The sequence below is a fragment of the Oryzias latipes genome, chromosome 4 (genome assembly GCF_002234675.1).
Source record: "Oryzias latipes chromosome 4, ASM223467v1".
NCBI lineage: Eukaryota > Metazoa > Chordata > Actinopteri > Beloniformes > Adrianichthyidae > Oryzias > Oryzias latipes.
The window spans coordinates 32,089,071-32,103,712 of record NC_019862.2 but is presented as its reverse complement, the minus strand read 5'-3'; the positions used below and the strand labels follow the sequence as shown (position 1 = coordinate 32,103,712).

Sequence of the window (14,642 nt, the reverse complement as noted above, 5' to 3'; positions counted from 1 at the left end):
TTGAGCTTTTCTGCATCCCCTTTCATTAAAAACCCAGAGGAAGAAGAGGTCAGCACAATCACGGTTTAGTAGTAAACTGTGTTGGGATTTGAACGCAATCCTTTTACTCTTTCAGGCATTATTCATGATCACAATCTACTTCCTGGAAGCATAACTGTCTCTGCGTGTTTATAAACTCAAGTCTGTCTGCTTTTTATTAAATTCACCACCAACCAGATTTGTTAGAAAAACAAATCTTTTCTCGCTTTGAAATCTGACTAATAATTTGAGTTTTTTGGCGTTGATCATTAACGCCACACGCACCTGAAGTCATTCATCTTGTGTTTGTCGTTTCCTCGTTAGCGTGACATATTTTTCTGAAACCATTTGCTCATATCCTTCCGTCTGGCATCGAAACAACACATTCATCCGTCTGTGCCGACTTTTCTGGCTTGTCACTGGAAATTAATATTTCCAAATGCACTCAACAAACTGAATAATTGAAGTTCTGCTGCAAATTTTCCCAAAATAAGAGCAACGGCAGAGGAAACGCAGTGACCCGATTCATTTTGTATGTATTTGTGTTTCTTTGTGTTCCCTCTGGGGAAATCTTCAACAGGGGATCATATTTTAGGCATTGATGCCTTGGCTCAGAGGTAAGGGAAGCACTTGGATGTGCCTGTTGTTTTGTCCCTCTCTCATTTGGATCAAGCATCTTCAGTTTAAGCCTTTTTGCCATGAAGTGGCATCATGGTGGCTGGTGAAGCTGCATGTTTGTCATCATGGAGTCTCCTATTCATTCCTTGGAGAGCGATTAAATGAAGGTGCAGATGTTTTGGCCTTCAGCGTTTGAAGACTATAAAAACACCACTGATTGCTTGATTGTCTCACACAGAAAGGTTGGTTTCAAAAATTGATTACCTATTGTAGGATTTATGTTGATGTCAAAACATTGACATGGAGCACAAGAATAGTTGCTTCGTGTCCAAGGCTCCAATAAAAAAAAGTTTTCTAATCTCAATGGGTTAAATAAATGTTAAAGAAAGGTAAAAAAAAAAGCAGCAGATGAAAACTAGCTGGTCTGAATACTTAAAGGAACCTGTATTTATTTGATCATCTTCACAAAGATGCTCCTTAAAATTGATGCTTCAGATTTAAGTTTTTAGAAATTCAGATTTAGAAAAAAAAAGATGAGATCTAAATAAATAAACTCAATACGATTGAAATTGATTTATTACATTTTGTTCGGTTGGTTTTGTTTGGTCCACAAGGACCCAATTATGTCGCCCGAATTGGCGTCACCGGGGCCCGAATCTGGAGCCAGGCCCGGGGTTGGGGCTCGAACGCCTGGTGACCACTCTCCCATGGGCCCACCCCCCGTAGGAGACCTCAAAAGGGGCCGGTGCAATGTGGTTTGGGTGGCAGTCGAGGGCGGGTGCCTTGGCGGCCCAAACCCCGGTCATGGAACAGCTTTTGGGACATGGAATGTCACCTCTCTGGGAGGGAAGGAGCCTGAGCTGGTGCGAGAGGTTGAGAGATACCATCTAGATATAGTCGGGCTCTGAAACTCAGTCCTTAGAGAGGGGTTGGACTCTCTACCACTCTGGAGTTGCTCAAGGTGAGAGGCTGATGTGGGCTTACTCGTGAGCCCCCAGCTCAGCCGCTCTTAGACCCTCCATGGTAAGGAAAAATTCCTAAAAAATCCCGGATTCCGGAAACAAAGAAGAAACCTCGGGGTATCCACGTGAAGGAGGGATCCTCCCCCAGGACGGACAGGCGATGTACCAGAACTCTTAGAGAAGAATTAACTTATCTAACCCTACAACTACATGTTTGAATAGTCGCCAAACGAGCCAGAGACAAAGACAAAAACGCACCAAGAATACAGAAAATACGTTCTATCAGTGGTGGGGACGAGACGGCCCACAGGAGGGAGGTGGCCACTCTGGTGACATGGTGTGAGGACAACAACCTCACCCTCAACACAGACAAGGCAAAGGAGATGATAGTGAACGTGAGGAAGGAGAGGAACCCTCATCAGCTGCTGGGGTCTGGGAGTGGAGCGGGTGAGCAGCTTTAAATATCTGGGGGTCCACCTCAGCCAGGACCTCAGCTGGACACGCAACACCTCATCAGCGGCTGTACTTCCTGAGGAGGTTCCCCAAAGATCCTCAGCAGCTTCTACAGCTGCATGGTTGACTCCATCCTGACCAGCTGCATCACAGTGTGGTACGGCTGTTCTACCGCCACAGACCGCAAACGCCTGCAGAGAGTGCTGAAGACTGCGTCCAAGATCATCAGGACTCCTTTGCCCTCGCTGCAGAGCATCTACAGGGTCTGCAGGAGAGCTGCCTCCATCATCAAGGACCCCACCCACCCGCAACCAGGTCTGTTCACTCTCCTCCCCTCAGGACGGAGGTACAGGAGTGTGACGTTCAGGACCACCAGACTCAGGAACTCCTTCTTTCCCTCTGCCATCAGACTCCTTAACAGCTGACAGGAGTCTGGAACAACAAACTGCACCTTTGCACAGACTGACTTAATATTCAATAACTGCACATGTATCATACCGTTTACCTCATGACAATTTCTTCTGCACAGTTTTTCACTTTCAGCTGATTTGTATACAGCTTTACTCACAGTGAGACACAGTTTATCATATTTTGTGCTAATGTTTATCCTGTAAATATGATTTCATTTCTTTCTTCTCTCTTTTAAATTTAACCTCAAATGTTCATGACTGTCATGTAAGCGGTTGGCAAAGGACCCAAAATGCAGAGACAGGAGGCAGGTGGTTCCAAGAACAAGGGGTTTTATTCTATAATAAAATAAAAAGTGCTACCAAGCAGGGAGGCCACAGACGATAAACCTCAACTGTCGGGGTACACAGGGAAGCAGACAGTATGGACCACACAGAGGAAGGCAGAGGCCGAGACAGACATGTACGAGACACAGGTGAAAAAGATCAGGGGAGATGGGACCAAGACATGCAGAAGACCTTCAAAATAAAACAGGAAGCAGAACTCTAAGCAAACAGGAAACAAAAACTAAAGCCAAAAAGAACCCTAATCATGACAAAGACATTCAGTGAACAGCAAAGTCATATTTTCACAGTACAGGGAAACCAGTTTCCTTGCTGTGCATGTGACCAACCCCCCCCCCCCCCCACCCCCTTTCTTTGCCTTAAATTAGTAGAAATGATGCAGTGCTAGTTATTCCATTTTATGTTTCTTGTATTTGTAATATTTTAAAAGTCTTTGGTACCTAGTCTTTAATGTTGTTCAAAGGTTAGTATCATACTGTGGCTGGTGAAGAAACCTGCATGACAAACCTTTTTCTTTACCTTCATTTTAGGAACAAGTACATCTTGTTACAAGTACAAATGAAAGGCAGACATCTCTTTAAAGCCATTGGTTATGTGCTTCTTTTCCTTTAAGATTTCCCCTTTTTTCTACTTTTGGCTCCTTGACAACACATGCCAAATGATTTTTGTATCCTGTTGAAACGGCACCGTGCAGCTTCCTACTACCTCAGCACGTTTGTGAGAAGACATAGTAGGAGATAAAACAGAGTTACAATTCCTTAACGGGTGTTTTCACGCCATCGACTCACCGCGGTGTCTTATCTCTGACGTCACATTTTTGGCGTTGTACTCACACTCGGAAAATCCCTTACAGCTGATTGATTTAAGCAGACACAGAGAAAAACGGAATCAATTGACAATGACTACTTTCATGCGTTGCAGTGTCTTCTTCTTACTGCGCTGGCTCTTGAGCAAACAGGTTGTTTGGAAGCTCTTCTCTCAGTTGGGCTGTAAAACTAAAACGTGTCTTCATCTCGATAAAACAGTCAGCGCTGGAGCTGCAGCATCATTAGTCGAAGGCGCTTGATTGCTGCACATTTCACGCAGCAGAAACCAAAAAGTTTGGTTTATTTTTGTCAGAGGAAGTAAACGAATTCACAGCATTGTTCCTGTGACCGCCTCTTTTATTACCCCATCTTCCTGATTGGACCACTGAGCGCGGCTCTTGCAGGGTTATGAATATTTCTTTTGAAGGGCCGCTTCACGGCTGATGCAATTTGTTCTGATTCTCAGAGGGTTGGTGACATTTTAAACTGACAGAAGACAAAATGAAGTAATATAGGCGGCAATAGCTGCTGAAGCGGGAAGCTGGTCGGCAGGCGTGTGAGCGATCATCCACATGCAGACTGATCAAGGTGTTAAGTCGACGAGAACTCGTGACTTACTAACGGATCCACGGTGTTCCAGAGAGACATCCATCTTCCCTTTGACTGACTGCTTAACACAAGGGAGGAGCAGATTCTGAGAATACATCTTGACCCTGGAGAGCCATGGGGTCATGGGGTCAAATTTAGCCACAGTTTTTCATAACTTTTCTTAGTTTGATTTAGTTTAGTTTTGGTTAGTTTTAATTAGTTTTATTAAATTAAATAAATAAAATACTTTGTTTTATTCTGTTTTTATTCACTGATAAATTCCTTCATGATTAAATTTAATTTATTTAGTTTTTTATTTATTATTTTATTATATTTCATTATTTTATTTATTGTTTTATTTATTTATTGGTGCAATTCATTGATGCTACCTGAAATGAACAAGCTTAGAAAACTTGTTGAATTATCTTTAACAGCCCAAAAGAAATGTTTTTTTTTATCATGTATTTATTTTATTATTTGTTTTTTCTCATTTCCCCCTAGGATAAATAAAGTATTGGGTTTTCTGGGGTTAAAAACATTGTGTGTTTTACTATAAAAACATTTTTGTTGTCTGTATTTTCACATTTTCTTAGTTAGGTTTATAAACATTTAATTTAGTTAAAATGTGCATTTTTCTGTTTAAAAAATAAATGTCTTTCTGTTAAAAAATGGAGCCGTATTGTTAAAGTAAAAAGAAAAGCTTTAGTGCTGAAAAAACCATCCTGGCACACAGGTGTTATCTTTCTAGACGCAGGACACCTGTGGTACGGATAGTAAAAGTTGTCTGAAATATTTTTAGACGAGTCTGTTTGATTAATTCCCCCTGAGCGACCTGAGGGCAGCTGTAGATGCTTCCCCCGTCCCTTTTTGAATCAAAGAGCGCTCCTGCTGCAGAAGAACAGAACTCTCAGATGGGTTTTAGGCTGAGCGAGTGAAAGGTTTGTGCTGGAAGAAATGAAAGTCAACACATTCTGTAATGGATGGTTGTGCAGCAGACCAGACCGTTTCTCTTACCCACTGAAACGGATGAAGTGCTTGATCACTGTGCAGCATTTGAATCTGCTTGTCTGCTTATCCCTCCCTGCAGAACTATGCTGAGACCCCGGGCGGCCTTCCCACCATGCTGGAACAGGGCTCCTGTTCGGTCAGCTCTCAGTCTCTGACAGATGACCACAATGGTTCGGGGTCACTCGGAGCCCCAGGAGGAGGGCCCAAGTGTCCAGCCATCAATGTGGACCCGAGCATGGAGCCGATGTGTGGCAGCAGCACGCCCCGGCACCATGTTCTCCATCCATCCCCAGTGGACGGGGAAAGCTGGCAGAAGCATCGCTCAGGACTGGCCGCAGGTTCAAGCCCGTATTCGGAGGCTCCCTCCCTGTTGGAGCCGCTCGGCCTGTCCACCAGCTACGACACCCTCTACCTCCCATCCGTGTCCGGCAACGCTCCCCCCGCACACCCCAACCGTCTGGGGCTCTCTCTGGACGTGACCTCCCCGTTCGATGCTGGAGCTGAGATGCTGGGGGCGGACGGAGACCTGGCAGTCAGTCCTAACGTGATGAAGAGACGGCGGGGGGGCCTGATTGAGCAGAGAGACATCGTGAAAGCTCATCAAGCTCACAAGATTCATAGCACGCCACAAGCGCGACGCAAGGAGTGGGAGTAAGTACGACATCGATCACCATAACGTACCGATGAATCCATACTCTGCGATTACTCAGTTCTCTTCATGTGACGCAGGTCATCTTAAATCTAATCAATTGTCATTATTTTTTTACCAGTTTTTAATTTGACAGTTCAGTTCACAGCTTTTCTCGGAAAATCTTTGATCCAACAGAGAAAAAACACAAACAAAACAATTATTCTTCCAAAGAGCGAACCAGTAAATAGTGTATGAATAAGAGATGTTTCTTTCTACTCATTTCAAATTATTTATATGCATTATACCCTGCAACAGACTGGCGACCTGTCCAGGGCATCCCCTGCCTACGCCCAAGTAGCCGGGATAGGCTCCGGCAGCCCCGTGACCCCAAAAGGGACAAAGCGGTACAGAAAATGAATGAATGAATATATGCATTATTTGTTAAACATCTCTACACTTTTTAAGCATTTCTCAAAAACACTTTTTGGTGAATTTAAATAGGAACCAAGCGTTCCATCTGCTTCAATTTTCCTCCAAGTCACAAAAAGAACTGCAGTGAAAGAAAAAAATTTTCCATTCAAAAAAGGAAAAGACAAACAGGCAAAATGTGTCTAAATGTGTTTTATGCACAAGAAGGCAGGAAGGTGGACTCAGCCTTTGTTCTCCCTTATGGGATATTTTCATCACATGTTGGGACCAGCGTGCCTGTTCTGCTTCATTGTTGCTGTTCAGAATGTGTACGAGACTACAGGTTTTATGAGTAAATGGTGTTCTGCAGTTGAAACAGGCGGCCATCTTCCTAAATGACATCTGTTGCTGAAAACAGAAGGAAAATAATGTCTTTACTACAAACCATCTGACACTGATCTTTTCTTAGGAATGTGCTCATAAAAGTCTTTTTGGTCAGGGTTTTGTGAAACTTTGTGCTTTTTAAAAGGGTGAAAGACAGCTGGTCTCTTTTCCTTAACCGTAGCTTCCGTTCACATGCCGTTCCTCGTGCTGGGCATGGAAGTACAAGTGTGTACTTCAGTGTGCGTGTGTGTGTGCATGCTTACTGGGTTCCTGTCCTGTGGCGGAGTGGAATTTATAGCTGATTAAAGCAGCAAAGCCCCCCCTGAGTTTTCCTGCTGAAGCCGGGGCTTCACCTCTAGTGGTGTTGGCACCCTCTGTGCCGCCCCCCTCGTTGGTTTTTCCAGCGCCGGAGCAGGACGCCGCAGGACCTAACAATGGTAAAAAAGAGAGGCACGGCACGGTGGGACATGAAAGCAGATGAATGCTTGGCTGGACACGAGCAGAGGGGTCTGGGACGTTCTCCTGTTCCAATTTGCATTTGATATTTAAGCTCCTGTGACAGTGGTGGTTAAGTGGGTATTAAGTGGATCGATGGGCTTGTAGATGTTTGGCATTGAACGAGATGTGTGTGTTCTCCGCTCTGCCCGGCATGATTACTGGGATGCGTCATGACAGACGTGGACTTCAGCAGCCCCAGAGCCGGACGGCCACAGTGGGTCAGAAAGCATTACAACCAGAAACCTCCACCCTTCCAAGCCACTTAGCATCAAACACGCAGCCGCCTGACATGAATACGGAAAACAAGAGGTTGCACCTGAGCCGTCATGTGCACCTGCTTTTGTTTATCAGGGAAACTAAGTTTTGCATCTTTTTGCTGCTAATTCCAAAGAACGTTTTGAATGATGTCTGCAGCATCTGCTAAGACTGCCAAAGGGTTTAGGATGGATCAGCACAGTGCGCCATGTCTCAAATCACTGACATGACCAGCGTGACGGGATGGATGGCAATGTATGGGGAAAAGAGGATTTGGATTCATCCCTTAATCAATACCACCATCCTGAAATTGAATAATCTGATTGCTGTTAAATTTTCTGTGGACGTTGATGTCTCCCAGAAGACGTTTCTTTTAGTTTCCCCTGTTCCCCAGTTGCTGTGCATGTGTCTGTTATCGTCAGGTCAGACTTCTCACAATGCCATGAAAATCTCTTTTGGGGTCACATGACTGCTTCTCTAAAACTCCCGGTAATAAAGCTGTGTCATAAAAAATAACTAAGTGGAAATTTTCCACGGACAACGCTGTTTCCCACTTAGGGTGGGGTCACAAAAACAAACGCCCCCCTCCACAGAATCCTCAAGATTCCACGCCACCGCCCCAAATTTTTTTTTTTTTTAAGTTATTGGCATGGTCATGAATGGTGATGGCGGCCGTCAGCCGCCCGGAAGACATTGAGTATATAAAAAGTGACCCATTCTGCCCGTCACTGGACTGCCACTGTTTGACCTGGAAATTTGCCCAGGCGGCCACTGACCGATGTCAACTTTGAAGGAAAATTGCCCATTTGCCAATAACATTGTAACTTTTTCCAAAGACCTTCGTGTAAAAATGCGATTGCCGCCTCCAAAATACAAATGTCAGATGTGCACCACAGGTTGTGCAAGTGCTGGCAGGACACCTGCAGAGCATAGTTAGTGTAGTTTGTCTAATTCTCTCATTTCTAACAGTCAGGCTCCACATTTATCAGATGAACAGCACTGATGAGCTCTTTGTGCAGTCTGCAGGATTTGTGGGGCTGAAAACTTAAAAAATCCGTACAACATGCCTACGTCTCCTCTACTTCATGCTTGCATGTTGTGCACGTTTTTGCTGTGACTTGTTGCCCACAGAATATCTGTACAAATAAATGTGCATGAACATTTTGGCCCTACAGGTTCACTGAGCGGTCTGTCAAGTTATTATACCCCACTTGAAGGGGGAAAAGCATCCATGGAGTGTACTGAACAGGAATTCACACACCATCCAAACACCTCAGTTTTGTCCGGATTTATTTGCCAGGATATTGACAGGCTTAGACAATGAGATGCATTGTAGGAGTGATATGGGTGGTGAAAAACCTATACAAGAAATTACATTATATAGGTTAACATCAGTTCACAACAATAAATAAATATGACTGTAAATATTGAGCAACACATCAACGTTAAATCTGTAGTTTACAGTTAATTCAATGTGAACAGTTGGTAAAATCTAATTTCATAACTGTGGAAATCATTGACAATGCAGCAATAAATACATATAAATATATTTTATAAACAGCAATGATCGTACTATGAATGAATCAAATGTTAGCGCTGACGTGGCACTCTACACAGTAATACGTAACCGACGCTGGGCGTGCGCCATCACTGAAACGCGCAGTGAAATCACAACCTCGCATTAATTCTTATCGGCTGCATCTGTGGTTTTGACGCTTTTCTGAATGGATTGAGACGGTTTGCAAGACTTTCGATCTCTCTCTGGCTGTCGGATCTGATGCTACGGGCGCGCCTTCACTCAGCTCCGGTGCGCAAAGCTGGACCTTGATTGGCGATGCGCGCTACCCATTCACAATTCCCTTTTTTCTGTTTCCCTCAACTTTCATTCAAATACACCTGTACTTCAACTTTCATTTTCATTTTGACTTTTTATGTTTTTGTATTTTTGTTTTATGTTTTTTATTTATTACTGTAAAAATAAACAATTGAAATATAGATTTTCTTTTAGTTTGACCTAACAACAACCTTGACCTTTCATACCCATTTTTCCCCTGCAGACAGCCCGTATCCACCCTAAGGGTAGTTGTGACTAAGGCTTTATCACTCTTTTGCTTGTCACTAAGCTTCCTGTTAGCTTGCAGCCTCAGCATCAGTTCAGTATCTCTTTGTGGGTTTACCAGTATGAGTGTTTTTTGTTGGCATTTGCATGGATGTTATTTTTGCTCCTGACACAAAAAGCAGAGAAAACAACATCCTTCCAGAGGCGCCTCATCAAATGACGGTCTTTAGAGTCAGCTTCAGCGATGCTCTAATTCCAGTAATTAGACAGGATCAATCTGGTCTTTGGTCACTAGAAATGCTTTTTGACTTTTTTGTGATCTTTCAGATCTTTAAAGTCCCAAACGATTGAAGTTTTTCTCTTTTCCATGTGACAATTTTTGCTTTTTTATTGAATTTTATTTACAAAAACAATAAAAGCAGTGCCAGATTTCTATTGGTATAAATTGTGCAATCAGATTTTAATCTATGGGGTTAGATATCTGTCAATAAGAAACATATGCATAAAGACAAAGTTGAGCACAAATTAATACCTTGCAAAAGAAGTTATTAATACAACCTTTGTTTAACATGTCTTTTGTGAATACGACTTGTTTGTCTTGAATGTAAAATTTAACTGTCAAAAATATGTCACAGGGTCAAAAGCATTTACATCTGAATATATATTTAAAGTCTTTCTTTTTTCTCTCAAAATTTTGTCTTTATGCAGACATTTATAATTGACAGTCACATTGAAAAATGATCCACACACACACGCTGCACACACACCCACACACCCACGCCCACGCTAAACACACACACACACCCACACACACGCACACGCACGCACACGCTGCACACACGCACGCACACGCTGCACACATGCACACACACGCTGCACACACACACACACACACGCTGCACACACACACACGCACACACACACACACACACATTTTTTGCTAATGATTACATTATTTAAAAATAGGTTAGACAAAATGCAAAAACATGGCAGCAACTGAGTGCAAACTAGAAAGCTGTATTATTTCATAAAAAATAAACACAAACAAACAAAATTAAGGAAAAAACGGAAATGAAGAACAAAAACAGAGAATTTTTTGGATCAGCCTCATTGCAATAAAAGAAAATTTCCATTTTAAATAAAATGTTCTGCAGCGAATTAAAGGAAACATTTAAAGCTTTGGGTTTTTGTGCTTGGACTATCACCAAGCATATTATGTAATTTTGAATAGACAAAACTCAACGATATTGGGCACATTTGTAATGATCTCATTTTCCGTGGAGTGTTCATATGAAGGGGAAGTTTTGTTGATTGTAAAAGTAAAAACCAAAATACAAAATTTCTACTTTGTTAATTGGTTTATTTTTTCCTGTCAAGTTTTGACAAGAAATGGAAAAAAATCCAAAATGCCAGAAACTGAAATATGAAAAGGTTATTAGTATTGAGAAAAATTCTGTAAATCCTTAAAATTGTCCTATATTCTTAAAAGTAACCTTGTTATTGATACCTATAATACTGAGCTGCGGTAAAGCAGACAGCATCCTCTCTTTGTGTTTTCTTGCTTTTCATTAAAGTCCTGTACAGAGGCTGCAGACAGAAGTCTCATTTCAGGACGGGTTTACTGTCCTGGAGGCTGAGGGCCGCTTCATTCAAACGCCTCCAGCCAAACCTTCAAAGCAGTCTGAGCCACTATTGACAACATTACTTTTCTTCATGAGTCATTTTGGAATCCGGCAGAGAGAGAGGAGAGCGAACGTCAGCCAGAAGTTAACGGCAGTCTGAAGGCTAACAGTCCTTGAAATATTCTGCCAACAGCCTGGTCTTTTAGTGCAGTGCAAATTGTCCTGTGTATTTATAGCTTACCTTTTCCTTTAAAAAAAAAAAGAATGAAGATGAAATCCTTTTTAATTTTTGTGTTTCTGTTTTGTGATTCTGCTCTAAAAGGCCCTGCTGTATGGACGCTCTTAAACAAATCAGCTCCTATAAGACAAATGTCTGCAGCAGAGCTACAGGATGAATTGGACTTAAGTGGCTGAGTGCACCGATGTTACACAAAGACCCAGTTTCAGTTGAACATTGATTGAAAAAGCCCCATCAAATGGTAGGAGATTGCAAAACAAACAAAAAACACAAGTAGATCGGTGTTTTCCATCTTCCATTTACTGTAAGTGATGAGATTGTTTGATTTAAACATTCCTAATGTATGTTTTTTTTAAAAACACATCATTTAATTGTTTGGTAGAAGACAAAACTCTTCATTTCAACTGCTGAATGGCTTTCATTTAGTTTTTTATTGGTCAATACTTGAAGGCAGGTAATGTTTCCATTTACATCATTCTAGTGCGGTCAGTCCTTCCTGCTGCATCCATCCATCCATCCATCCATCCATGCTGCATCCATCCATCCATCCATCCATCCATCCATGCTGCATCCATCCATCCATCCATCCATCCATGCTGCATCCATCCATTCATCCATCCATCCATGCTGCATCCATCCATCCATCCATCCATCCATCCATCCATCCATCCATCCATGCTGCATCCATCCATCCATCCATCCATCCATCTATGCTGCATCCATCCATCCATCCATCCATCCATGCTGCATCCATCCATCCATCCATCCATCCATGCTGCATCCATCCATCCATCCATCCATCCATCCATGCTGCATCCATCCATCCATCCATCCATCCATCCATCCATGCTGCATCCATCCATGCTGCATCCATCCATCCATCCATCCATCCATCCATGCTGCATCCATCCATGCTGCATCCATCCATCCATGCTGCATCCATCCATGCTGCATCCATCCATCCATCCATCCATCCATCCATCCATGCTGCATCCATCCATCCATCCATCCATGCTGCATCCATCCATCCATCCATCCATCCATCCATGCTGCATCCATCCATCCATCCATCCATCCATGCTGCATCCATCCATCCATCCATCCATCCATGCTGCATCCATCCATCCATCATCCATCCATCCATCCATCCATCCATGCTGCATCCATCCATCATCCATCCATCCATCCATCCATGCTGCATCCATCCATCCAGCCATGCTGCATCCATCCATCCATCCATCCATCCATCCATCCATGCTGCATCCATCCATCATCCATCCATCCATCCAGCCATGCTGCATCCATCCATCATCCATCCATCCATCCAGCCATGCTGCATCCATCCATCCATCCATCCATCCGTTTTCCACTTCATTCTTTTCAGGGTCACGGCGTTGCTGGGGCCTGTCCCTGGAAGGCAGGGTACGCCCCAGACTGGTCACCCGTCTGTCACAGGGCACATTAAGCATCAATTCAATCATTTGATTTGTTTTTATCATCCAACAGATTGTTTTTGTTGTAATATTTAAATTAGAAAATGACTCAAACCCTCGTCAGAAGGAGCAACATTTCATTTGGTTTCTTCACTGCAGCTGCATTGTACAAACCTTGCGGTGGTTATAGATGACGGATAAAACATTGTCATTGCTGGAACCACTGCGTGTGTGTTTATCAGTTGCATTTTTATGTGTGTAATACGTCATATGATCAACCTTTGCTTTGCTGCGTAACCCCTCACTGTTGGCAGCGGCCAGGACAGGCTCGGATGGACCCTCTGTGATCGGGTTTTTGTTTGATCAGAGGGAAAGCACACACTGACTGGACTTTGGCCGTCCATTCAGCACACGCACAACTTCCCTGCTCTCAGCTGCAGTTGGAAAATTGCCTGGACAGAGTCAAAGTTTGGATCTTTGCACACGAAGCAGGAGCATCGTTACGTTTCTGCAGGGAGACTGGTCGTGGGGGCTCTTTGATTTTCATTTTATTTGAAGTCTGTGTGAGACGTACAGCGGCTAAAAGCCTCACCAAACAGCTTTAACCTGCACTAGAGGCAGTGGTACCGCTGTTCAGGGTGATTCTGCAGGCGTGGAAAATTGCCGTTTTGAAAGTACAAATTTTCTTTTTTTTAAAGATTTTTATTTGCTTCCATTTTAAAATACTTGAAATTAAGTTGCCTACAAAAGAGATGGATCCTGAAGCAGAAAAACGGACTCCACTAAATGTCCATTTGTCAGGAACTGGTGGTGGAGGACCCACAATGCAGGAGACCAGGCACGGTGACAGAAAGTTAAACGTTTAATAAACTGAAACATGACAAAACCATAGAGGCCACAAAAAGATGGCAAAGCAGAAAAGAGCCGATAACCTGAAAACCAGACACTTAAATAGGCTGAGGGCAATTAACTGTACAGGGGGTTATTCCAGGAGGCATGTTTAAACTAGCCTGACTTTAACCCTGAACTCTGGCTTAAATCCGCCTGAACTTGCTTACTCTGGTTATGTCGGTTCCAAAAGACCGGATATGAGTTGGCGTAATTACGCTCGACTTGGTAACACACACACACACACATATATATATATATATATATATATATATATATATATATATATATATATATATATATATATATATATATATATATATATATATATATATATATATATATTAAAAAAACGCCCCTCTCACCCTCCGCGGGTGGTTTCTCCTCCAAGCTTGGGTCCTCTACCAGAGGCCTGGGAGCTTGAGGGTCCTGCGCAGTATCTCAGCTGTTCCTAGCACTGCGCTTTTCTGGACTGAGAGGTCTGAGGTCTTTCCAGGTATCTGTTGTAGCCACTCCTCCAGCTTGGGGGTTACTGCCCCGAGTGCTCCAATTACCACAGGCACCACTGTCACCTTCACTTTCCTTGTTTCTCCAGTTCTTCTCTGAGTCCCTGGTATTTCTCCAGTTTCTCATGTTCCTTCTTCCTGATGTTCCCATCGCTTGGCACTGCCACATCCACCACAACGGCTTTCCTCTGTTCTTTATCCACCACTACAATGTCTGGTCGGTTCTCCATTACCATCCTATCAGTCTGGATCTGGAAGTCCCACAGGATCTTTGCCCTCTCATTCTCTACCACCTTCGGAGGTGTTTCCCATTTTGACCTTGGGGTTTTCAGTCCATATTCTGCACACATGTTCCTGTATATTATTCCAGCCACTTGATTGTGGCGCTCCATGTATGCTTTACCTGCCAGCATCTTACACCCTGCAGTTATGTGCTGGATTGTTTCAGGCGCTTCTTTGCACAGCCTACACCTTGGGTCTTGTCTGGTGTGGTAGATCTGAGCCTCTATTGCTCT

The 14,642-nt window shown here is 43.2% G+C and overlaps 1 protein-coding gene across 2 annotated transcripts in view; it reads left to right on the top strand.

The window, feature by feature from the left end:
• The window catches only part of LOC101163316 (voltage-dependent R-type calcium channel subunit alpha-1E), a 117,184-nt gene that overhangs the window by 4,910 nt on the left and 97,632 nt on the right, over window positions 1-14,642 (top strand). For both annotated transcript variants that reach the window (XM_023954611.1, XM_023954610.1), the window contains exon 2: window positions 5,285-5,856. In XM_023954611.1, coding sequence (XP_023810379.1) covers window positions 5,318-5,856 — 539 coding nt within the window. In that variant the 5' untranslated portion in view covers window positions 5,285-5,317. The remainder of the gene's footprint in view (window positions 1-5,284; window positions 5,857-14,642) is intronic.